This window comes from Balearica regulorum, chromosome 1, assembly GCF_011004875.1.
Source record: "Balearica regulorum gibbericeps isolate bBalReg1 chromosome 1, bBalReg1.pri, whole genome shotgun sequence".
Lineage (NCBI taxonomy): Eukaryota > Metazoa > Chordata > Aves > Gruiformes > Gruidae > Balearica > Balearica regulorum.
Window position 1 is genome coordinate 160,302,226 of NC_046184.1, and position 23,692 is coordinate 160,325,917.

At 41.2% G+C, this 23,692-nt stretch overlaps 2 protein-coding genes across 9 annotated transcripts in view; one reads left to right on the forward strand and one right to left on the reverse strand.

The window, feature by feature from the left end:
- STK24 (serine/threonine kinase 24) overlaps positions 1-4,536 on the forward strand; it is a 63,983-nt gene extending 59,447 nt beyond the window's left edge. For all 5 annotated transcript variants that reach the window (XM_075741098.1, XM_075741107.1, XM_075741123.1 and 2 more), the window contains one exon: positions 602-4,536. In XM_075741098.1, coding sequence (XP_075597213.1) covers positions 602-638 — 37 coding nt within the window. In that variant the 3' untranslated portion in view covers positions 639-4,536. The remainder of the gene's footprint in view (positions 1-601) is intronic.
- Positions 4,537-7,755: 3,219 nt separating this feature from the next.
- Positions 7,756-23,692, reverse strand: part of FARP1 (FERM, ARH/RhoGEF and pleckstrin domain protein 1) — a 217,516-nt gene continuing 201,579 nt past the window's right edge. For all 4 annotated transcript variants that reach the window (XM_075741088.1, XM_075741077.1, XM_075741067.1 and 1 more), the window contains exons 19-27: positions 21,437-21,567; positions 17,980-18,048; positions 15,886-15,975; positions 14,658-14,740; positions 14,021-14,133; positions 13,386-13,549; positions 10,855-10,962; positions 9,628-9,779; positions 7,756-8,708 (exon numbers count right to left, since the gene is read on the reverse strand). In XM_075741088.1, coding sequence (XP_075597203.1) covers positions 8,627-8,708; positions 9,628-9,779; positions 10,855-10,962; positions 13,386-13,549; positions 14,021-14,133; positions 14,658-14,740; positions 15,886-15,975; positions 17,980-18,048; positions 21,437-21,567 — 992 coding nt within the window. In that variant the 3' untranslated portion in view covers positions 7,756-8,626. The remainder of the gene's footprint in view (positions 8,709-9,627; positions 9,780-10,854; positions 10,963-13,385; positions 13,550-14,020; positions 14,134-14,657; positions 14,741-15,885; positions 15,976-17,979; positions 18,049-21,436; positions 21,568-23,692) is intronic.

Sequence of the window (23,692 nt, forward strand, 5' to 3'; positions counted from 1 at the left end):
CTCTTCAACCACATCTTTCTAATGAGATTTTCAGTCCTTCTATGATTGGTTAAAACTGGATTTCCCAAGTTTGTCTGAATGAATTAGTTGGGACGCTCAGAAGAGAAGTGCCCAAGAACTTGAGTGAATCCACTTACCTTCCCCCTCCAATTCTGATCTCTGAAAGCTTGATGTGATTAAAATGCGTGCTTCTTTCTTTGGATGATTTAATCATCTGCTTAGACAAAGAAATGCAGATTTCCTGCCCCACTGATATTTTGGCAAGATTATGACGTAAACTTGCCACGTAGAAAAGTTGTAATTGCTAAATGTTGCCTACAGTGTACAGAATTCCTACATCATCATATACTTCTCAGTAACACACTTGAGCATCGCTTGTTGCTATTCGTTAGAAAAGCAGTGATGTTCTAATAGGGTGTGTTTTACGTGTTTTTCACATCCATGGCCTTTGTCCTTAAAGTATGACAGCAGCGGTAGCTGTCGTTCTGCAGGGAAAAAGGCTGGAACTTCAATAGCATAAAATGGAATAACTTCTAGTGGCTGCTTGGTGTAGAACGCCTTTCTGAAAGTCACAATGGTAACTGTTACTTTTCCTTTTCAGATATTCCCTCACTGGAGGAAGTACTTCATCCTACTGACATGCTGGTTTTGACTTTTCTAAGACGACGGAGATCCCACAGTGTCTGCATTGAAGGCGTGTGCCCTAACGTTGTTCTGCCCCTCAGTCACTGGAATGTCCTTTGGTGGAAGGATGTTCCGAAACGTGCAAGAGTGAAAATGAAGGCTCTCAGATGGAGGCAGTCTTTTTCAGCTCCTTAAAGCTATAATTTTTTTTTTTAATGATAATGCACATATTCCAGGCAGGTGTCTTTTTGTAAAATCTGAAATGTATATTTAGGTTTGTGATAGAGAAATTGAAGATATTGAGAAACCTCAGGTATCTTGCTTTAAGAATTCCACTGGGAGATGGAGTACGTTTGTTGGAATTGTGTACAGATATGTATATAATGTCTTTTTTAACTGAAAGCCTTTCGATGTGCATAAGGAATCACTGTGTACAAAATGGTAAAGTGCTTCTGTAGATAATGTTAGTGGGGTAAATATTTGACAGGCCATAACTGAGTATTGCCTTGCCTTTATTACATGTACATTTTGAATTCTGTGATACGTGAATCTTGGTTTGATTTTTGTATGTGAAGGATTTGCCATTGAAAGAGTTAATCCTGTACTATGGAACCTTCTCTTCGTACCTCAGCAAAGACACAATTTTATTCTGTTTCTCCGGTATTTCTTCCTTTTTATCTATATTCTGAGTGTGAGTTTCTAATTATGGTACTACTTCTAGTCATTTTAAATTTAATACACCTTGTCTCTCAAAGCTTTACATTTAAATTACTGTTTTTCCTAAAGAATGAGCTCTCTCATATTTTCAGTTATAAATTGTGCCAATGCAAATTCTGAACCATATGTATTGTTCGATTTTAGTAGTAGATATTTGTGAAGCTTGTAGTGAAATTCAGATACAATATTTTTTTCATCTAACCATGTTTGAATGCTCACACAAATAAATCTTTATTATCTACATTTATTCTGAAATATCTCATTAAGATGCTGGCTCTGAGACAGTGGCATATATTTCTTTATCATGCCTGTTTTTATCATAAAAATGAATGTCTTGCAGCGTAAAAGAAAAATTATCCATAAATTCAACGTTCAGTCTAAATCTGTGCATCTCTTTACCAAAAGTGATAGGCAGAAAGACTGCAAACCTGAGCCTGAGCGTTGTATGCGATGTCCTATTACTTGTCTCCCCAGAAAAAGTTATTTCTTGAAAATTCTGATTTTGAAGTTTCCACTGTGTCTGTGAGTGCTCCGAGATAGCTGACTTACTGTTTCCAAGAACTATGAAACTTCAACGTTAGTTACACACACAGTTGATGAGGTGGCATCTGTTTTCTCAGGAGTACACTGAGATTTATCTTGGTGTGTTTCACTAAGGGAGTATTCAGGTGCTTCTTACTCTGATAGCTAAGAGAGCTTTTTTGCCTTGTTTTAATGAAGAAATTGATGATTTTATGTTTTCAATAACAGTGAGATAACCTACCTGTTTGTGTTGTGGTTTGGTTTTGGTTTGTTTTTTTTTTTTAAATAGGAGTTTTGGAACAGAAAGGATTAACCTTTTAAAAGTAAAGGCGTATCTGCCTGGCTTGGTACAGAAAGACCCAGGTTCTCTAACCATTCTGGAAGCTGGTGAGGTCTCTTTGCAGGATTTCCTATCACTATGGTAGCCCTTATTCTATGCATATTAATAGCCTTAATTATTAATTTAATAATGTAACAGTTAGAGGACACTGACAGGCCAACAGAGCTATGAAATTTTTGACCAGGTTGAAACAATAGTTGAAAGAAATGGGTTTGTGTGCACTCATTCTTGTAGCCGTACTCTTCGACGCCACACGTGGGCCAGCATGGTGAGGTAATGGTTTTCCTTTGCGGCTGTGTGAATTTCAGGTAAATTGAACAATGCGTAAGTTTGAGCAATGGTTTGTAACTCCCCTTTGATTACTATCTTTAAATACGTTGTTGTGTGTGCTCTTAAACATTAAGGATAAGCTTTCCCCTTGAGGAGACAAATTTAGCTCTCCTATCGTGAAATCTGCATCTGAATACAGTGCAATGGGAAAGTGACCTGTTGACATCTCGGTATTAAAACGTTCTGCCACTCAATAAATCTGTGTCGTCACAGCACAGCGCGTGGAAATAAGCAGATGTGTTTGCATTTAAAATAATAGAATAACAGAAGCTTTCCACCACTCATCTCTTAATGTAAGGAATTCAAATTAAAGCAAGCTTACTTGGAGATGTGTAGAAAGTTAGTGAGGAAGTTAAATTTACGGTGCTGGCTGGAACCTCAAGAATTTCTCAATTGGAAAATGAAACAAAGTTCTAAGGTGTGCTGGTTTTGAACAATCATTTAAAAAGTTATACATCATACATACATTTTTTTGAGTTGCATTTTAGTTGCGTTCCAGGGCTGTATGTTGAGGAAATACTTCTCTGAGTAGATTGTGGCACAATTTGCATGGTGAAAGTCCTGCGGTTTAGGAGCTTAAGATGAGTCAGACCTACAGCAAGGGCAATTGGCCAAAAGGCTAGGACATTTAGAAAAAGACCTCATTTATGGTAGAGATGTGTATTTTTATATGTAATTATATAGATTATTTAAATATAGACTATCTTAAACTGAGATTCACTGGAGAAAAAGCGTGCTGTATCTTGAATGTAACATTACAATCATTTGCTATTGAAAAGTATTGATGCTTTAAAAATCAGATCTATATTGTTAAGAGAAGAGCAGCTTCATTTGAAAGAAGCATGGCCTCAGTTTCTGAAAGAAAAAGTGTATTGATATTTTTGAGAGGTTGTTTTGTGCTAAACCCACGTCTGTGTTATAATGTTGCACTGACGATTTTTCGGTGCAGGTAGTACTTCCTCACTTGATCTTGACTACACTAAGCGACAAGCTATCCCTATTTATGCAAACATTTAAATTAGTGGAACTGCTTATTTGTCAGGGCTTTCAAGATCAGGCAGTAAATAAAATCAGTCGTTTGAACTGAAGGCTTGCTTTTTGTAAATATCAGACGCGTAATCTATTTTTTTAACTTCATTTTCCTTGCAGTTGCACTTTGTAGTTGCTCACCAGTTGGCTGAAGGATGATGCCATGATCACTAGTACAGAACGCTTGCGGTGTAATACCAAAGCAGCTCTTTCTCTGAAGTGCTGTGGTTCCTTTCCAGCTCCAAACATTTTGTGTGCATCCGTGTGGGTACGGACAGGTGACCCAATTACTGCAGAACGATTTAACTGTGGTGTCCCGCCCTCGCCGCGCAGAGGGAAGGTAGGAGCGTGCATATTGGCACTCGACTGCAACGCCGCTGGCGTGGTCTGAGTTCGCCTCCTACTTTAGCCACCATAACTCCTTCCTTCATCTGCCTGTGCTTTCACGCTACTTGTGAAATGTCTCGTTTAGCTCTTACTCCACGTAGCGTTCCGTATTACTTTTTAAACAACGTGGTACCAATTTGTAAGAGTCTTACGTGAGCCTTACTTTTAAGGAGACTGCTTTTTGTCTTCAAAAACGCCACCATTGGAAGATGACCAGGAGTGCTAATAAGCACAGGCACAATGCAAGGATCAGCACAATCGCAAATTATTTTTGTAAGTAAGTAAGTTGCTGGGGAGGAGCTGAAAGTATAGCACAAATCTGCAGGCTTGCTCTTTTTAACTATATTTTGCAGATGTGCTAGTAATTGCACTGAGCATATGCAGTAGACAAATCGTATGTAATGGGTTTCTGCCTTCTTTTAAAGCACGATTACAGAGGACAATTACAGTGTATATCTTGTTTTCTGTAACATTGCTGCCTGTTTATAACCGTGTATTTAAATTTTACTTTTGTCACTCTACACCAACGTAATAAAACTCCTTGTAAACTACATGACCTAGAAATAAAGAAGGAAACGTTTAATGAACTTGTCATCCGAGTGGTCAGTCAGATGAGATTTGGGGTGGGGTGTGTGGGGGGTGGGTGTCTCCTCCCAGGAGGGGATGCTTTTGCAAGTTTTTGCAGGTTGCCCACATATCCATAACGGTAAGCAGGAAGTTTATAAATGGACGGGCAGTTTTCAGTTGTAATCATCTTGGAACTTGGACAAGAGAAAACTCTTGTTCAAATGCAAACGCCACTTTTTGAGCAAGAACGTTGAGAATATTTTTTTTCTGTTGGGGAATTTAGTAAGTTTGTATCTCACAGATGGCCCAGCTGCGTGGGAAGTTTAGTTCTTTTCCTGATTAAGGTTTTTTGCTCTCCATGTACCAGTGATTGATAGCGCGCTGTTTCAGTTAAATACATGCAGTTCTGTATTACAGTTTGTCCTATAGTAAGACAGTGTGCCAGTTCAGATGGCAACGATTTCAGACCGCTTTGTATTCCCCGTTCTGCAAGTCCAATGAAACCACTGAAGTGCTCACCTCAGGTGGCATTAGCTTAACCCCAAACATCCTGGCCTTAATTACCTGTGTAACCAAGTGACTTGCTGTGTGACACCTGCACCCCCATAATTATATTTTATTGCTATTTGGTTCTGTTAAAAAACAAACGTGTGCCATACTGCCCTTTTTTTTTCTCTACCAGCTTTTCTGTGCGCTGGGGCGGGGGGAGAGAGTGTTTGTGCTCTAGCAGCTGGAGGTGTAGCTGCACATTCATAGTGTGCTTTCTTTTGAGGGCGTAAGACCACATAATTGGTCTTGTATAAAAAGGAAAAAAAAAAAAAAAGGTCAAAAATCAGGTTTTTCCGGTCCTGCTTGTTTCTCTGTTTTGTTCTTGCCTGATGGAGCAGTAGGCTATTGCACCTGGTTGTCTCGCTAAAATGAGATTGCCTTGAGACCTCTTCGCTCTATCCAGAGACATTTATCATGGTTTCTGCAATCACAGCGTGTGAAAACAGGCAGGCCTGAGGTGTATTAATAATAAACTCATGTCTCTGTGAAAGTCAAGTACAGCAGAGCCATGATGGGGAGATGCTGAGCCTTGTGGGTACAAATCCCCAGGAGTCCAGGCTTTGCTGATCCCATTGCGTGTGGTGCAGCTTCCTATGGCAAGCGAGTTCCTCTTTGGCTTTGAGGCCGGCAACTGATTCTTCGTGGTGAATAACAACAACAAGAAGAGTAAATCTCTTGGAGTGACTCATTTGAGGTTGGTGGTTTTTTTTCCCCACTGCTGAAACATGAGACTGGTGTGTTTAGTCATGGCTGCTCACCTGGCACACTGTGACCCTGCGTGTTTCCACGCCTCACTTGATACACAGCAGCATGATGTGAGTCAGAATTAGAAATAAGTGGTAATATATTACAGCTTTCTAGCAAACTACAAGTTTTATTCACAGACATAGACTTAAACTGATTTTAAGATATGACCGTCAAGACAGTCGTCGCATTTATTCTCTTACCAGTATTTCAGTTTGGGGTTCACCTTAGGAATAAAGAACTAGACAAATGCTGACAAATGTCAGCAGTTCAATGCCTTCCATTTAAAAAAGAAAAAAAATCACACTGGTAAAGAAGGAAAAAAACCCCTCTTATTTTAAAGCTCTTCTGCAGAAAAAAAGACAATACAAAAAGGTGAAAATGCTGAATGATGACTCGGGTGGATACGCTGCAGTTGCAGCCGCAGCCTAGCTGGGTCTCTGCTGTTGTGACAAATAAAACCATGGCTTGAACTTTGCCTTAGAGGTAACAGAAAAAATATTGTCCAAACTTAATTTGTATGAAAATGAAACATACATACCCAGAAAAGGTGTTACCCAGTTTCAGGAATGGAAATAAAAGCCTCTGGCAAGCTCAGCATAAGCTACTGCAGCAGAAAACGGTAACGAAGATTGTACCCCACGAGCCCCAGTGATCTAAAATAAAATTTAGCTTCAGCTGGCCCTTGATATAAATTTCCATTTAAAAAAAAAAATAAATCTTTTTGCTGTTATAGCTAACACTTGTAAAGGGCAGATATAGAGACCTAGCTGTGAGGCTTTGTGGAGAGCATTTTACAGCTCAGTAATAACTGGGGGGGGGGGGGGGGGGGGGGGGTGTGTGTCTGTAGCCTTTTACTGTACGTGACGGCAACATTGGGTGCTGTTGCTTCTTCAGGTTTGTTTTTCCGAGGCTGTAGGCTGCTGCTGAGTTGTTGTTCATCTCTGCCCTGTTACTGCCCCTTCTCATCACCACCACAGTTGTCGTTCACATTCTGCGTTGGTCCTGAAGCACCACAGTTCCTGTAGTGATTTGCTCACCCAGGTGGCTGAATTCCCTTGCCTTGAGCCTCCTGGGAAGGGCCACAGGCTTGGAATCGCCAAGCCCATGGGACCTGCAACTGGGAAAAAGTTCCTCAGGTGCTTCTACCTACTTTCTAAGTTTGTCCTTCATCGCGTCATAAACAGATGGAGGCGATGCTGTAGGGTGGGGTAGATGCAATTATTATATCCGTACTCCTAGTCCGAAGGGGTCAGGGACCCATCCTGTCCTTGGACGGAGAGAGAGAGCGAGAGATCTGTCTCTGTTGGGGGGGGTGGAGGAGGGGATAGGAAGCAGGCTTTACTCTCTAGAAGCAGGAATACGCGTGATAGTATTGTGAGGTATTTTATTCCCTTTCTTGGTGAGCAAAGCTGTAAGTCATTTTATACATCGCACATAGGTAAGCCATTAACAAAGAGAATAGCTAGATGAAGAAAAAGTAGGGGCAGAATTATTCCAGCTTCATTTCCCCTATCTATATTGGGGCCCCCTCTGCCTAGCGCTTTCCTCAAAGGCCCAGAATGGTGAGAGATGTCTTTTACGTCACCCTCATGGTGAAGTGTTCCTTCAAACGTGAGGAAAAGCACCTAAGCATAGTAGACTCAGTGTCACTAACCTTCTGAGTGGGCTGAGAGCTTATCCAAAATACGGTGATAGCTAAGGTTAAAGCCAGGTATGGGAAATGGGTGTTCCCGCCGCTGGTTGTGTCACCAGGAGGGAGACAGAGGGAAATTCCAACAACAAACTGAAAGTCACGCTAGGACGCGCAGCGGGCAGGATGAAAACTTGGGCCTTGAGTAGTACCCCCAGCTTTGAGCAGTTTAGTCCGAAACACCCTGCGAATTAACGACAAGTAGCTGCGGTTCTCAGAGCGTACAGGTTTTGAGTTTGTAAAACAAACAGCAGAATGTCACCACAGCCTTTAATTTCTTCTTGTACATACCATTCACAGTACATCAACAGCCCAAATAATATTGCACTGGATTATTTTAAAAATTTTTCATCTTGCAAGTAGTATTCACTTTTCAAAGCCAACAGATGAACAATTTGGTCAACTTGCACCAAAAAAATGGTTAGATAAGGATCCTATACGTTATTTATCCCACATGGATTTGTAACCCCAAAGGGAAAATGAGAACGAGCTGTAAACGGTTTCCTTGTTAAAGACAGAAAATTAGTAATTCCTTGCTGATTAAATGTAGAAAGACTGGGGAAAAAAAAATGAAATCTGAAAGTTATCTCATTCCTGTTAGACTGCTTACTGTATATATAATTATATTCTATACTGTGAAAGTCCATCTACATTTAAAAATCCAGCAGTCTACAGATTAACATGGTAAAAAAAAAATATATATATTTTTATGAAACGAGAAGAAATAGTGTTTGCCTCAGATGAGAAAATTTTCAGATTGTGAAGTTGTCTTTTTTTTTTTTTAGGTGCAATCTTTGAGGCAACAAAATGTCTTTTGGCATTTGGCACTCTAATAAGGACAATATTTTAATACTGGCACAAGCTAAAAACAGCACAGAATGACAAAATACAAGACATGAAACGAACTGCAGCCACTGGGATGATGGTAAGCTAGTTTGAACATACGGAGAACTTAAAAAGTTTTGCTGAGGAATTGTGACAGTTTCTGCAAAACCATACTTAACTTTTTCTTTTCTTTTACCAAATTTTAAGTTTTTACTAAACTTGGAGGGAGAAAAGAGTTTCAAATGTCCTCTAGAAAATCAGCAGCTGCTGGACAATCAACACGGCGGCTTGTTCAGCCGTCAATAGGCATGAAGCTCTTTGTGACTCAGAGCTCGAGTGCGTGAGGCAGAGCTGGTGGCACTTCGGATCACTTCCATCCACCTGAGAGGAGGCAGGAGGAGAGACACAAACAAAAGAACGGTCAATCCCTAAGGAAAGATTTCTGGAAAGACATAGTCTGCGCTATTAGTTGTGCACAGTTTTATTTTCAGTGCCTACAGGACGATCTTGCTACTTTACTCCCAAGTCTATCTGAAATCAAGACACTCTAGATCCAAACACATTTATGAACAGAGGTTTAAAAAGGATAAACAGGGGGAAAAGGGGCCCAAAATTCATGAACTTAGTAGTGGTTTTACTTGTTTTGTAGACATCAAATCTCTTTTTTATTTTTTTTTTTTTCTGGATGGTCCAAGTGATAAGAAGTTGAGACCAGCCACTCTTAATTCTAGAGTGAAAAAATGCAATTTAGCTGTGGTTGCCGCTACTTTCCTCTAGAACTGAGAAAGGGCTTTTGTGTTTTTTCCAATTCTACCCATTTATTTAATCACCTCTTTCCCACAATTTGCCTTATTTATAGTTTTAGACTGACATGGCTAAAACTTAGTAATAGCTTTCTTGGGTAAGAGAGAACATTAAGCTTTTTGACATGTTAACGCTTCATATAAAACAGCTAAATTAATTCCCAGAATGAACAAGCTCAAACCACACTTTAGGAGTAATGCCTGTTTCCTGGCTTTCCATGTATCTGAAATTCAGTGGGAGGTGTAAAAATTACATGCTGAAGGGGCAGAAATACATAGGATTACTATTACAGCTACTACAGTATTAAAAACAACGACTAGTTTCTAGCATTACCGATTTAAAAATGTCTTTTAAAATTTTAAAGGACTCTTTCTCTAGTTGTGCTGATCTACTTGCCTGTATCAATCAATTAATTAAACTTCACATCTAGTAACCTTGTTGGGGAAAAAAAATCCTGGAATTTTACAAAATTCCTTCTGACAGAAGACTGACTTACCTTTCAAACGTGTATTCGCTTTCAGCCCTGAAGTAGTACACGTGGGATTTGAAATGTAGCTTGAAGACGTAATCTTTGTGAATGTTTTCAGATTCGGAAGGAATGGTAAGTGAATATCCCAATAAAGGAAGGCTGGCTAAAGGATGATTGTCCTGAAAAGAAATGATGGAAAATGCTGTGAGATCAAATGCACGTGAGAAAAGGGAGCACATAAGTGAAATGAAAGCTAGATGCACACCCATTTAAAGGCCACCATCATGTTTCCACGTGCGTGTGGAAAAAATACCTTCTTTCTATAATCACAGTGAACTTAATTGTCTGGTAGTTTCAGCTTTTTAGTTTCAGCTGCCCATCTTCATAGGCCCTTCTCATAAGGATCTGCTACAGGCTGATCCTGTCAGTGTTTCCTCATAAGAAAAATTGTTTGAAATCTTGGACTTTCACTATTTTCAACTGACAAACATTAAACTCCATCATTTGGCATCTGCAGAGCACCAAGCGTGTTCATCCCAGGCTTGCAAACGCCTACTCCTTTTGACATATCATGGCCACCCTGCAGCACTCATTGCTTCAAGCCTTTTATGTCATGTGTGACATGTAAGAACAAATAATTTCTTGATCCTGCTTATGTGCAGAATGTCCTACAATTCTTTTTTTTCTTTTTTTTTTTTTTTTTTAGTGCAGAAACTCTAGCATCAAGGCTTTCTGTAGCAATGAAAGCATGACATACCAATTGGAATGACTTTGTGCTTATGCCCTGCTTGAACAGAGAGATTCAAAGATCCAACAGATTTTGGCAGGAACCCCCTACTTGTGCGGTGGGATGTTTGCTCACGTGGGTTAGTCATTGGCCGTTGTTCTCTCTTCTTTGACTTGAGCACCAGTGATGGTAAACAAAGTTTCTAAGCCAGTATTAAGTTTCAAATTGTAATAATCTCAGAATTTGTACAAGGGAAAACTCTTGCTTAAACTTGCACAATTTCTGACCAGTAGTGATGTCTGTTGTACTTTTAGGGATGAGATGCACTGTGACTGTTCAAAGTTTCAGGAAACAAGTTCTTCAATTGAGAAGCGATTGGCACAGCAGCAGTAACGGCTGTGTGGCCGTGACCAGTGCACCCACGTCTCTTGCCTACAGCACCCCTGAGTGATGTCTGCTTTTCTCCCAGCTATTGCTTTGAAAACAAAAGGTCTTCTCCAGCCACACAGGCTGGTGCAGTCTGTTACCTGGTGCGATTTATAGAAGAACATGCAGAAGTTGGTGAACACCACCCAAAGCTTCTGCCAACCGTTGCTGTTTTTGAATTTTCTTAGGAGATTTCCAGACAGCTGGTTCTGAAACAGATCAAAAGTAGCCAAATAAAACAGTGAAAGGTACCTGCAGTTTAATTACCATCAGAAAAATGATCTGCTTTTATCTGGTTGTATGTGATCTTGTTGTATGTGAAAATGTTTTGATTGAATAGATGTATTTTTCTTCTGCATTTTTTTGCTACTAAGTAGTACTTAATATAACCCATTTTTGTGTTTTGTAGCTGGGTACTGCCCAAAACTTCAAGCTACTACACTTACTGGGGTTCTTTTTTCAATCAAGATGGCTTTCGGTAATATATTACTAAACATCAGTCTTGTTATCCTACTCTGTCTGTTCTTTTCAAATGATACTAAAATAGAATAATGGAAACAGAAAGTCTGACATGAATTTGTGATGTAAAGGAAAATTATGACATACTTTAGAATTGCAGCTAGAGATTGAACTCTCAATACCCAGTGAGTTCACATGGTAACTCTTCAAAGATTTCAAAAGCAAGGACTGTGTAAGGTTGGCCTTAGCTGGATTTTGATATTTTAACAAAAAGGAGGAGGAAGCCGTAACCAAGGACAGGTATTTAACGTCTGGCTGAAGAAACTGAAGATGTAAAGTCCAGCACCATTGTGCCTTGCAGATGAAGGGGAGTTCTCAGTGAATTATTAATTACTTCCCATTCCTTGTTGACTGTCAGGGCTCTCACCTGGATCAAAATACCTGTTTACATCATTCGCATTATATAATGCATAAGCTAATGAATTACTTAAGCTGTAAAGCCAAACAGTCAAAGTCTGGTGGTCCTGATCTATCTACTACAACTGAAATATTCTTGAAAATGTTCTGTTTTCACCAGTCTTGGATATACATTAAAGCCTTTGCCTTAAATCATCCCATTTTCTGATATATCTGGACCGCTGCCTCCTTGCCCTAAGTTACAGGAGTACTCCTTAATTTTCTGTTACCTCATTACTCTGGAGGATATCATAAAAGGACAGGCTTTGCATTCGGTACCAGCAGACATATGAAATGGAAACAGGCCGCTGATCACTGATCAGTCCAGCAGGTAGGGAAGTACAGTCACTGACAGAGAGAGGATCTTCTACCACGAGAGAGACAGAAAGGAGGGAGAGACACAAAGAAAATAAACGATAATGCTGAAGTGAGAGCCACCAACAGAATGACGTGAGCATGAGCGTAACCTGCCACACATGGAACAGCAGTGGAACTGAAGATGTTTTCACAGAACAATGTATGTCTCCAGGGTGTGTCTGGTCTTCGCTGCTTCGCTTGCTTTCATTTGAGGCACAGGGAGGAACAAAATTAAGGAACAATGAGCGCTGTGCTCAGAGTAAAAGCTTTGCCTAACTAAATGTTTTAATTGTTAGAATTAGTCATGATTTAAGTTTTATATCTATTTATAATAAGCCCTCTGCTTTAGGGAAAAAGCATGAGACCGTGTTCCATGCTGAACTATTCCTCCCTTGCAGGATATAAGGGTATAAAGAGCAGGAAAGCCACCTGCACAGGAGCGTAACGAGGCTCTACAGCCAGCGTTTGCTAGTACAGAATCATTTTCTCTGCCACATTTCAGCAACCAACTCGCCTTCTGTTTAAAACCTGAAGCAGTTACACAAACTACGCCTAGGGTCTGTGCTTGCATCTCTGCGTTCTGCATCAGCCCATCTTCCCTAGAGCAAGGGTGGCCTGGTGGCTGAGGGCTGACTCAGCTTTAAGATTCCTTTCACCAGTTTCATTGAGCATAAATTTCCATTTGATGAGGACTGTGATAAAGTACTGAGAGCTCCCTGGAGCCTCTCTTGGGTGAAGGAAGAAGACCTAAGCAGGCTTATCACTTCATCCTAAAACCTACACTAAACCAGGAGTCTTTCATTTTAATCCTTGAAAAGTGTATCAAATTGGCTTAGCTGTGATCGGGTGGGGGGGGAAAAAGGATTTTTATTTTGCGGTGGAAAAGGCAAATAAAGGAAAAAGCAGATGAGACTGAGCAATGAGACAAGGTTCCAGAAAAGATGGCTAGGTAAAGAAAGTACGTTAGTAATACACATAATTAAAATTCTGGCTGCAGCAGCTAAAGACAATATCCTTTCAGCTCAAGCAATGACTTAATGCCTCTGTAACAGAAAGCATAAAGACAGTTTGATCTGCTTTAAATTTGAAAGGGAATCAGCATTTTTTTTTTGGACTGTTACTTCTATGAAAATTACTGCTCTAACTGATTTTACAAAGATGCATTAAGGGAGTGATACGTGTTTCTTGACTGATGGTTTATACCATCAATTGAGGATGCAGGAGTCAGTTTAATCGGTGTGCCTGAAACTTCCCCAAAAGGAGACAATGGAACAGCGTGCTTATTAAGGAGGAGCAAAAAGGAAATTGTCATTCGAGAGCGAGTCTGGAGCTGCAGTTCAGATCGTTCTGAGGCCGATACCTCCACAGCAATACTAAAGTCGATCATTGAAACACTGGTATTTCTGTGCCAGCAGACGTGCACCGTAGTGTTGCCACGGTGTGGTGACTGACGTTCGAGTGAGGTGCGGGATGCACTGAGGTCGTCCTCAGATTCCTGGTCTACAGTAGTTTCATCAGGAGACTCTATGAAATGCAGGGAAAAAGCATCTTTCTTCCTCTATGCAACAACATATATAATTGGAAAAATTAAACAAATCAATTCTGTCCACAATATTGTGAACTAATTTTAAAACACACTTTTACAAATAATTTTGTGCAGATGTTAAGTAGATTTTTTTTTTTTTAAAACGTGTTTTTGCAAGTGTTAGAATCAAAGACTAACTACCGTGCTTTGCTGGTGCTTTTAATACCTTCCAAGGACAGGCACTGCCCAAATCTTGTTAAATAGTTCCTGGAATCGTTATGTTTAAGTCACTTCTCTAGTCAGTGAAACTTTCTGCTAACATCAACAAGAACATTAAAATGGCATAGAAATAAATAAATAAATAATAATATATCTGTATAAACCCCAGCATTTTTCACTACTTTCCTTAGAAGCAATCACCAATCATACAGATGAAAGTGAATAAAAGCTACTCTCCAGCATTGACTTACTATTGTCAGGTGGGCTGCTAGCCAGTAACTCTGGGGCAGGGCCACTGCTTTTCTCTGCCAGGTCTATCGCCATCTGAATGTCCTCAGTCCATTTGTCCATTTCAGCGCGGGTGCTAACAATGAAAATTCAGGTTTTATTCACTTTCATACAGGCTGAAGGCAAACTTTAAGAAATAGTCACAAGCTGAGCTTACTTTCAATTTAAATAAATAAATAAATGCAGACACAAGATGCTAGGGATTTTTTCCCTAATAACTTAGTTTTGGTTCTGACTTGCACAATTGCCGCTCTATTTTCATAGAATCACAGAATGGTTTGGGTTGGAAGGGACCTCAAAGATCATCTAGTTCCAACCCCCCTGCCATGGGCAGGGACACCCTCCACTAGACCAGGTTGCCCAAAGCCCCATCCAACCTGGCCTTGAACACTGCCAGGGATAGGGCCTCCACAACCTCTCTTTGCCCCATTCACTTTTTTTTTTTTTCCCCACAAGTGACTTTCACAAAAGAATATCCCTTTGAAATTGTTTGAGGAGTAAATTCAAACAAAATGATGCGTCTCTGCTTTTCTACCTGTCCCACCGTGAAAGCCATAGAGAAATACAGTTTACGCATGTACGTTGTCTTCACTGAATTACCTTGCAGCAACAACGATGGACTGGTGTTGACCTCGCAGTGTTAGACAATGAGGAACTCCCCATTCCTCTTCACTTTCTTCTATCTGAGAGACAAAAGCCCAAATGCAGTCAGATTGTAGGAAGTACGTATTTCTTAAGGTGAAACAGTGAACTGAACAAGCCCTTAGCCACTGGGAAAAACTAAGAGAAATGTTCACAAACAACATTTCAAGCCAGGGATGGAGAAGAAAAAAATGGTGGCTTGCAAGTTGGGAAACCAGTAAGTTCTGCAATAACCTCTTAAACCAAAAGCATGGCTTTGTGTCAAAAAAAAAAAAAAAAAAAAGAGGAAAACAGTGGTATTTTTATTAGAAGAGAGATTCACCATACCAAAGAATGTGTTAAAGGCTGAGAGTGCTCTGGACACTGCAGCATAACACAGTTCTGTTGTGAACAAGTCCACGTCAAATGGACATCAATAGTTGAGGAGATTCCTACAAACACTAGATAAAACTTGAAGCCTCACAGGTGTTTAGAGAAATTCATTTAGTGTGGTAGTGATTATCTAACTCAATTCTCAGGAAAACAGTACGGAATAGATACAAATCCATAAGAAGTTTCACTGAAAATACTGGGGGGGGGAATGAAAGTGTTTTGAAACTAGCAAAAATATTTTTGAAATCACATTAGAAGAGGTGACTAGGCACTATTGGCTCAAATTTGCTGTTTTCCAGAAGACTTGCAACAAGACCTCCAAACGACAGATTGCTGCCAATTTCCCACTACTTTGGCTTTTAAGATACAAAGCTGAAAACATTATTATTTTTTTTTTAATAGAAATTAGATTGTTGCTACTGTTTACTTGCCTTGCACAGTGCACCTATAAGCAATTGGTGATGAATTACTTGTAAGAATCCTGGTTAAATTTTTGGTTTTAAAAAAATAAAGAACCCATCTCACAAGAAGTTTGCATTATGAGGAAGCTGCCCCCCCCAAAATGCCGCCACCCCCCCCCACACACACTTTTGCTATATATATCATCCCCTTTGTGTAGAAGGCTGCATGAACGCATGCTGAACCCAGCACAGCCTCATCAGGCACTGCAGAATGTAACCACAACTTCTCTGAATTGGAGAACAGCCCTCTGCTGCTGCTTTCCATCCAGCAGAAATTAATCAAGCAATTAAGATGGGACCGCAAATGGCCACTTAAGCATGAATCCCTTAAGTTAAGTTCTCACAATACTTACTGTCATGCCATACAGCGGAAGATGCCCGTGGACTTTAAACTGATTTGATGCTGTCAGGCCTCTACTTGTGTACAACAAAATATCATTAAACTAAAAAGCAAGAATAAGTGTTATTAGAACGGTGTCGGTGTGTATGTATGTAGAAAACAAAATCAGAATGGTAAATATGGGAAAGCTAGCCAGTACTGGCTGATTATTTATATGGCAGTCCTAATGCATGAATCCAAAATCCTGGCTTCCACAAGATTCCAGTATTAGTGCCTGTTCTTCTCCCTGCCTGCCTTCCCAGCTAGTCTCAGGCACATTCCCAGGTTTCCACTGGGTATCTTCTGATGCTGTCTAATACTCCCTTTCTGATCTCTGGGTCAGAACAAGCCACAACAGCAGTGAAACCCAATAGCCCATTTCACACTCTGCTGCACTTTGAAGCTATGGAAGGTAAGTGTGTTTCACCAATATTTTTTTCTGATTTGTGTGGAGAGATAAGCAAGCATGTCCTGAGAGGCGTGTCCAGCTTAACTCTCATGAAGTAAGGGGCCATCTGTTATTCCACATATTCAGAAGGAAGCTGTGAGACCCGGTTTAAGGTAGGTGGCTTTAGGTTAGAAACATGAAGGTGAAGAGAGCAAATACCTCAATTTTGCAGAGCTTCTTGCATGTAACAGCAGCTGTCAAAAGCATGTCAAATGATCACCTGCATTGTGTTGCTGTAACACGAATGGTGTATTTTCACTGTGCCACCTGGGTCAAAGGATGTTTTTCTCAAACCAGACAGTTGCATCAAGAAAAATCATACTCTGTGGTGTGAAACAGAGCTCTCCCAAAGACATCTACAACCCGACAGTAATAATTCATGAAGCTTTGTGGGTCGGCCACTAGAGGGGGATTGAACTTTGCCAATGATCACACTTGTACTCTGAGTCTCAGAATACCAACTCGGGATTTTCTCTCCAAAGAGATTTTGGTGCTCGAGACAGACCAAAGGCTTCCTTGAAAGCACAAGCAACTGATAAAAACTAAGACTGACTTGAGAGTCTAGTCTCAATTTTAAAAATGTTTTACACAAGTACAATATTGAGGTATCAGCTGGTAATAAGAATTGTGATATGCAAGAAAATATGCGCCATATTCTTTAGGCTTCCCTTTAAAGGCAGAGGATAATCCTACTCGGGTAGATTTAGCGGCTATACCTTGGGCTCATTTGAACGATTAGTTGTCAAACATCTCGTAAAACCTAGCACACTCGCAAGCTGTTCTACACACCCACCGTCTTCACCTTTTGCATACGAGGAGCCAAGGAAGTATTTTCCTGCCACATTGCACTGACTCTTTAACGTTCTGCTCTGTAACGCTGGACTATAAAATCTGTGCACTCTGCCGGGCATCCCAGTGCCCCGGCACCAAGGGCTCAGCGGCAGGAGGATGGGGAGCCTGGGAGCAACTCGGCTGGCGAAGGGAGGAGAGGAGAGGGAGAAGGAGAGGGAGAGGAACCATCTGGTTGGCTCTTCTGGTTCAGAGACTGAGTGAGATCGCCGTAACCTGAAAATGCTGCGAGTGCTGGTGGAAGGAGATAATCTTTCCTAGTGCAAGAGCTACAAAATGCATCTCCAGGTAAAGGCAGGTCTTTCAACATGCTGGGCACTCATGGGCTGAAACTGGATGGTTTGTGGAGAAACTCGGTTCTGTACTGTGTCCTGACAGCATTATGGGGATTATTGTTCGTATCACCACGAGTTACTCTTTATCTTCTTTTCTGGACATGATCACTAACACTGGTGCCCCTTTCCATTTTATAATGACTCTGCTTTTATTTAACACAATGTTGATAAGAGATATTATTTTGTCAGGATATTCACAGAGTCATATAAAAACAAATAAGTTTTATCTCTGTAAGAAGCAGTTACAAAGACAATATTGGGTTTGGAGTGAAACATAAGTTCTAAACAAACAGCTACATAGTGATGTATTATGTTAACTTAAATAAGGCTGTTCAGAAATACTTACTGTAATTCAGAATTTATGTCTAACAGTTTGCTTAATAGTTGCTTACAGTTACATTTCATTATATAAAGAAAAAACTGCCTTCTTGCTTACCAGGAAGAACATCCGTTGCTGTAAACCTTTTCCAGACAACTTACTAAGACTGCCCAGTCTAATGAACTCCTGTTGGAAACCAATACAAAACAAAGATGTATCTTCTGCAAAAGTGATGACAATTTTTTATTATGCAAAACCAAATATAACTACTTGGTCATAAGGACTGACCTGACTATCAGTCACCAAGACTTTTTTTCTTTTCTTTATTAAATATGTTAAAGATACTATTTATAGAACAATTTCTTTTCATTTGTAACTGTCTTTAGGATAAACTCTTTCACAGTCTTTCATTCATTTTAAGAAAATTCAGCTAAGCAAAATTTTCTCTACCAAACATTGAGTCCTTCAGACAGCTCCCTCTTTCACTGGTTTTGAATGTGTATTTTTCGCGTTACAAATGATGTAAAAACTAATGATGAATTGGCCTGTATGTTATTGGTTAGCTTCTGTTGTGCATATGGCATACATAGCTCTTACGGAGATGGAAAATCAGTTGCACAAATCAACACCATCCTCGACAACAGAAGAAGAAGAGGGACATTTGTCTGGCAGTGGGAGTTATCCTAGTACCACCCATGTTGTTTAATACAGTACATTAATTCAGACCAAACTGCTTAAGAAAGAATGTTAGGGATGGACTTATAGGAAAAGTAGCACATCTGAAACTTTCAAAGTGCTGGATTTCTTGGGCTTACGGTGAACTATAAGTAACTCACCCTTCCATTTATCTGAAACCCATGAAAATAACATTTTTCAGTAACTCCCTCCAGCTTCTGCCAAGAGGTTTATATTTATTTATTACAGTCTTTCGAAGGTCATTCTACTCATAATTGTGCATGTAAAAGGCATATAAAGCATCACAATCACCTGCAGCTTAGCAATAAACTGGCTGTCGAAGATTAATCTGTTCAGAGAGAGACTCCAGTTACCTCAGGGTTGCTGTGATGTGTCCAGTCCCCTGACCTGCACTGCGCAGGGACTAAGGGGTGGAAAAGTGGCTAGAGGTGGTTATCCCTATAGCAACGTAAGCTCATGTTTCTAGAGAGGCCACTGGAAGCTGTTGTTGGCCACCAAAGAATATTAATCATAATTACTGTTCATATGGTATCACCTAATGGTCATTAGCAGGCAAACACCATGCGAACACATGAATTAAGAGCTGCAGGTCATTGTAATCGGCAAGCACAGCTTGTTTTAATGTCCAATACAGGAACCAGCTCGGTGGCAGCAGAAGCCCCAGACTGGGGCAAGGTGAAGAGGATGGTTACCCACAGCCGCCTTTGGGACAGCTGAATTGCCAGCCTAACATGAGACTTCTCCGAGAAGTGGAGTTCAGCCACCTTTGGGTAAACCCAGCCGTGGGTGACAGCGGCATTTGCCTCCCAGTCCGGCCTGCGCCGGGGCAGGGATTTCGGCGGGGTTGGAAGAGCGGCCAAAAGGCTGGCAAGCAGTGACACCTTGGGCACGTGCCAGACTGTGGTGGCCAATGCTTTTTGTCTCGGCAGGCAAACAACCTCTACACCTTGTCTGCCTTTTTCTTGAACTTCCTAGGAGAGGAAGACTATTCTGTCTTTACATAGGATAGGGTAGCAGAAACAACCAATAACAGCATTTAATTTCATGTGAGAGAGAGATGCACAGGCTGTGAAATGTCCTGAGGGTCTTGCCAAGGAAGTGAACAGTCTGTGGATCACTGGAAGGATCCGTGGCGGCTGCTTGGGAGACTGGGAAGGGGCAAAGTGAGGAAGCAGGGAACAGCCACAAATCGAGAAATACCTGTGCTCAGTGACGCCTTCCCAACGGCACATCAACTTCAACCCCCTTTTTCTAAACGTTTGACTCCTTAAATGAACTAGACCCTAGAGAGTGCAGCAAGCTGCCTTTCTGCCATGACCCCGATGTGGCAGCAGACACGGACACGGCCCGGCGAGCAGACCCCAGGCTGCGGCTCTCGCTGAGCAGCGGTCGGGCCAGCCTGCAGGCGTGCGTCAGGGCTGCGCTGCAGGGCAAGTTCAAGTGCTGCCGTATTTGCAGTTCAATGCAAAACTCATCTTTTTTTCCCCAAGCTGTTTCCCAGAAAAGCATAAGGGGTGAGAACAGTCTAGCAATGCATTTTGCCGGCATTTCAATTGCCGCAAGTACTGGTTTTGTGTATTACACACAAAAGTCAGGGGAGTGGGGAGGAAATTACTTTGACAACAGACAGCTCTCAAGTTTGCACGCACAGATAGGTGCACCTAGAAAAGTAAATAAGACTACTGTCCTGATTTCAGCTGAGATAATTTTCTTCCCAGCAGCTGGTATAGTGCTGTGTTTTGGATTTGGTATGAGAACAATGTTGATAACACACTGATGTTTTCAGCTGTTGCCAAGCAGTCAAGGACTTTTCAGCTTCTCACACTGCCCTGCCAACGAGAAGGTGGGGGGCATCCGAGAAGCTGGAAGGGGGCACAGCCAGGGCAGCTGACCCAAACTGGCCAAAGGGATAGTCCATACCATATGATGTCATGCTCAGTATATAATTGGGAGGCAGGCTGGGAGGCAGTTTGACTCAAGAACTAGCTGAGCTGGCTTCAAGTGGTGAGCAATTGTGCTGTGCATCATTTGTTTTGTATATTCTATTATTATTATTACTATTATTATTGTCTTAATTTTCTGCCCTATTAAACTGTCTTTATCTCAACCCACAAGTTTTACATGTTTTTTTTCTTTTCATTTCTCTCCAGCGTCACACTGTGGGGGGAGTGAGCAAACGGCTGTGTGGTTGTTCTAGCTGCCGGCCAGGTTAAGCCACGACAGCTACAAATTATTACACCGAGGCTCGTTTATTCTGAAATAAGCCACCGTTTCTAAAAAAGCATAAGTAAGAAAGAGATGTTGGTATTTTTATAACACAATTAAAAGTGTTTACTTAAAGCAACACTGTCTCAAAAATTATTGCCTAACATTACACATAGACTAAAGAGACTACTTGTCCCCAGGGCCATGAGTTTCAAAGCGAGACATTGTGAAAGGGCTGACGGTCTTCCAGCACAAATGTCTGTCTTTCCTTTAATCTGCCATGCTTTAGCATTGAGGGTTGAAAAAAAAAATTAAGGGCAGCAAGAAATGAGGAAATGTGCAACTGCTCAAGCTCTGAACGCTGTGATAAATATTACATTTTTACTGCCTCTGTTGTAATAGATGTTTGGATTAGCTTACAACTGTCCAAATCTATACGTAAGATAAACCTAATAAAATCAATAAAAAGGTAATGAAGATGATTGTTTCTTCCCACTTTAAAGGCTGCTGTTTTCTATGGTATTATTATGTTTACATTTGGTAGTTTTTGGTGAGAGAAGAAGGTTCATACGAGAAAAGGCAATTTCTCAGTTGCTCCTAAGAAACGGGTTTCTAAAACATACCTAAATGCTTTGAAATTGTATAAGACCTTGATCACAACTCTGCTACTTACCCTTCCTGGTATCACCAGATTGTCTATGCCTATCAAGTCTTTCTTGAGTTCATGCAGCTTCTGGAAGTTCTCCATCTTTATCATATTGCCATGGAGCTGAGCCACCATTTCAGAAATCTCAGCCAAAGCAGCTAGATGGACAGAATCATAAAATGCTTATTAAAAACTTACAAAGAATGTTAAAAAAGAAAGATGGCTTTTGTCCGCAGCACCCAGCTCATGAACATCACCCTTCTTGTGTTGCCCTTCTCCTTCACCATGTAAAGCTACTCAGGCAGACTACAAACCACACAAACTCTGGACATCATCTTACGGACTGGAGGGGAGAGGGTGGAGTGTTGTAGTGAAGAGACAGTCTATTTCCTCAGCCAAAATTTTGCTCTATTTTAGCCACAGGGACTTTGTAGGAATATTCGAGTCAATTCAGAGCACCAATGAATGGGTTGTCCTAAAGGACTTCATTTCCTACATCTCCAATTAATCTAGGGATCTCCTCTATGCTTGAAAAAAAATACATTCCCCCCCCCCCCCCCGCCTGCAGCACGCTGGGTCAAGCCCATATTTGAAAACACCAGGAAATGGCAGTGTTATGTACTGTATCATCTCAGATGGTAAACACAGTCATCTTGGGGTTTGTCCTCAATCCCAGCAATGAGCACAACTAAAAGGGCTCCATGTCGCTGAGTCACATCATGGCACTACTTCATTCTCTCCAAAAAGACTACCAAGAATGAATTACCTAACACCTGGGAGTGTTTTTCCTAAGGAAAATCGCCATTGTTAAAGGGGATTTTTGCTGTGTGAAGAAGGATCAGGTGGAATACAAAAGGAAGGAGGCACTACAAAGTCCCACTCCGCAGCAGCACAAGCCAACCGAAGTGCAGGCTGCTGCCAATCTGCTTCCCACGCCTTGCCTTTTGCTGTGCAGCAATGCAGTAAGTCAACTCAGGGAACCGTGCTGAAAATCACTTCACCGCTTAATCTTTTCTGAGGGACCAGCTCATGGACAGGCTCCCTGTGCCATCCCATATGTGAGCACCAAACTTGATACACCTAAATGGAAGCGCAGACTCTGAATGGGCCAAAGTGATTGATCGCCTTTAGTGCTAGAAGAGCAGTTACAGCCACTTGTGTTAAAAAAATACAGTCAAGAGAATAGTAACTGTGGTTCTTCCTTCTTATGTCATTGCTCAGAGTGCAGTTCATCCACCTGTTAGTGGGAGACCTGTGCTCTCTGCTGGGATTCACATCCACTGGTCCCATTTTTTTTGCTTCCTTTACACTCTGACCTTTAACAAAAATCTGCAAACACCTCAGTAAGAGACTGATCCAACAGCGATGGTGTCCTTGAGTCCTTAAATGAACATGCTCTTCTCATGCTCTCTTATTTTCACCCCTGAATCCTGTGTTGGCATCCCTTTCAAAAGCGGAGCAGGAATCAAACCTTGATGGTTGCTGCACTCTCTGGAGAGGTGGGATTGGACACATCATCCTCATCATCTAGCCTTGGCTAAAAGAAATGAAGGCACTACTCGCTGCATTCCTTGAGATCATTCAGGCAGTAGCTATATTTAGGTAAACATCTGTGTCACAGCACTTCAGTGCCACAGACCTCTGTGGCATTTCTATTGCTACAGGTCAAGATACCTCTGCATTTTGTGCGTTGACTGCTGTGGGTCTCATTGCACGGCATCTAAGAGAACTTCACTAGCTAACTCAGCTGACACCTTACAGCTGGGAGGAGTCATGCCGAGCACTGCTCCCTGGTAACTCTATAGACAACACCGTCATCTTTAAATGTAGATAGCTTACAACAGGACGGGGGTAAGAAAGGAGGAAAACAAATCATCAAAAAGAAGTAGCAGGAAGTGAGTTCAGACTACAGGAGAAAAATTTCTCCACGTTTGGAAAAAACGCATGTTGGCAACCTTGAGCTCTTGAAACAAATCATGGAAATGGCAATAGAACAAACTGTATGTCTGGAAAAATAATTCATAAAGACACATAACACTTAAAGACGTAATAACAGCAGCCACATTGGGTCAGACCAAGGGTTCACCTGGGCCAATATTCTGTGTTCCTAGCGGATCTCCAGGGAAAGCTAGGAACAAGACCAGCGCACATGGGACGTTCTCTGTGCTCTCTCCCAACCTCCCAACTGTTTTCAGTTCAAGTGACTTCCTGAACTGCCTGTCATTTCTGCGTGTTTAATAACCCCCAGCAGACTTCTCTTCCAAGCACTTGTCCAGACTGTGG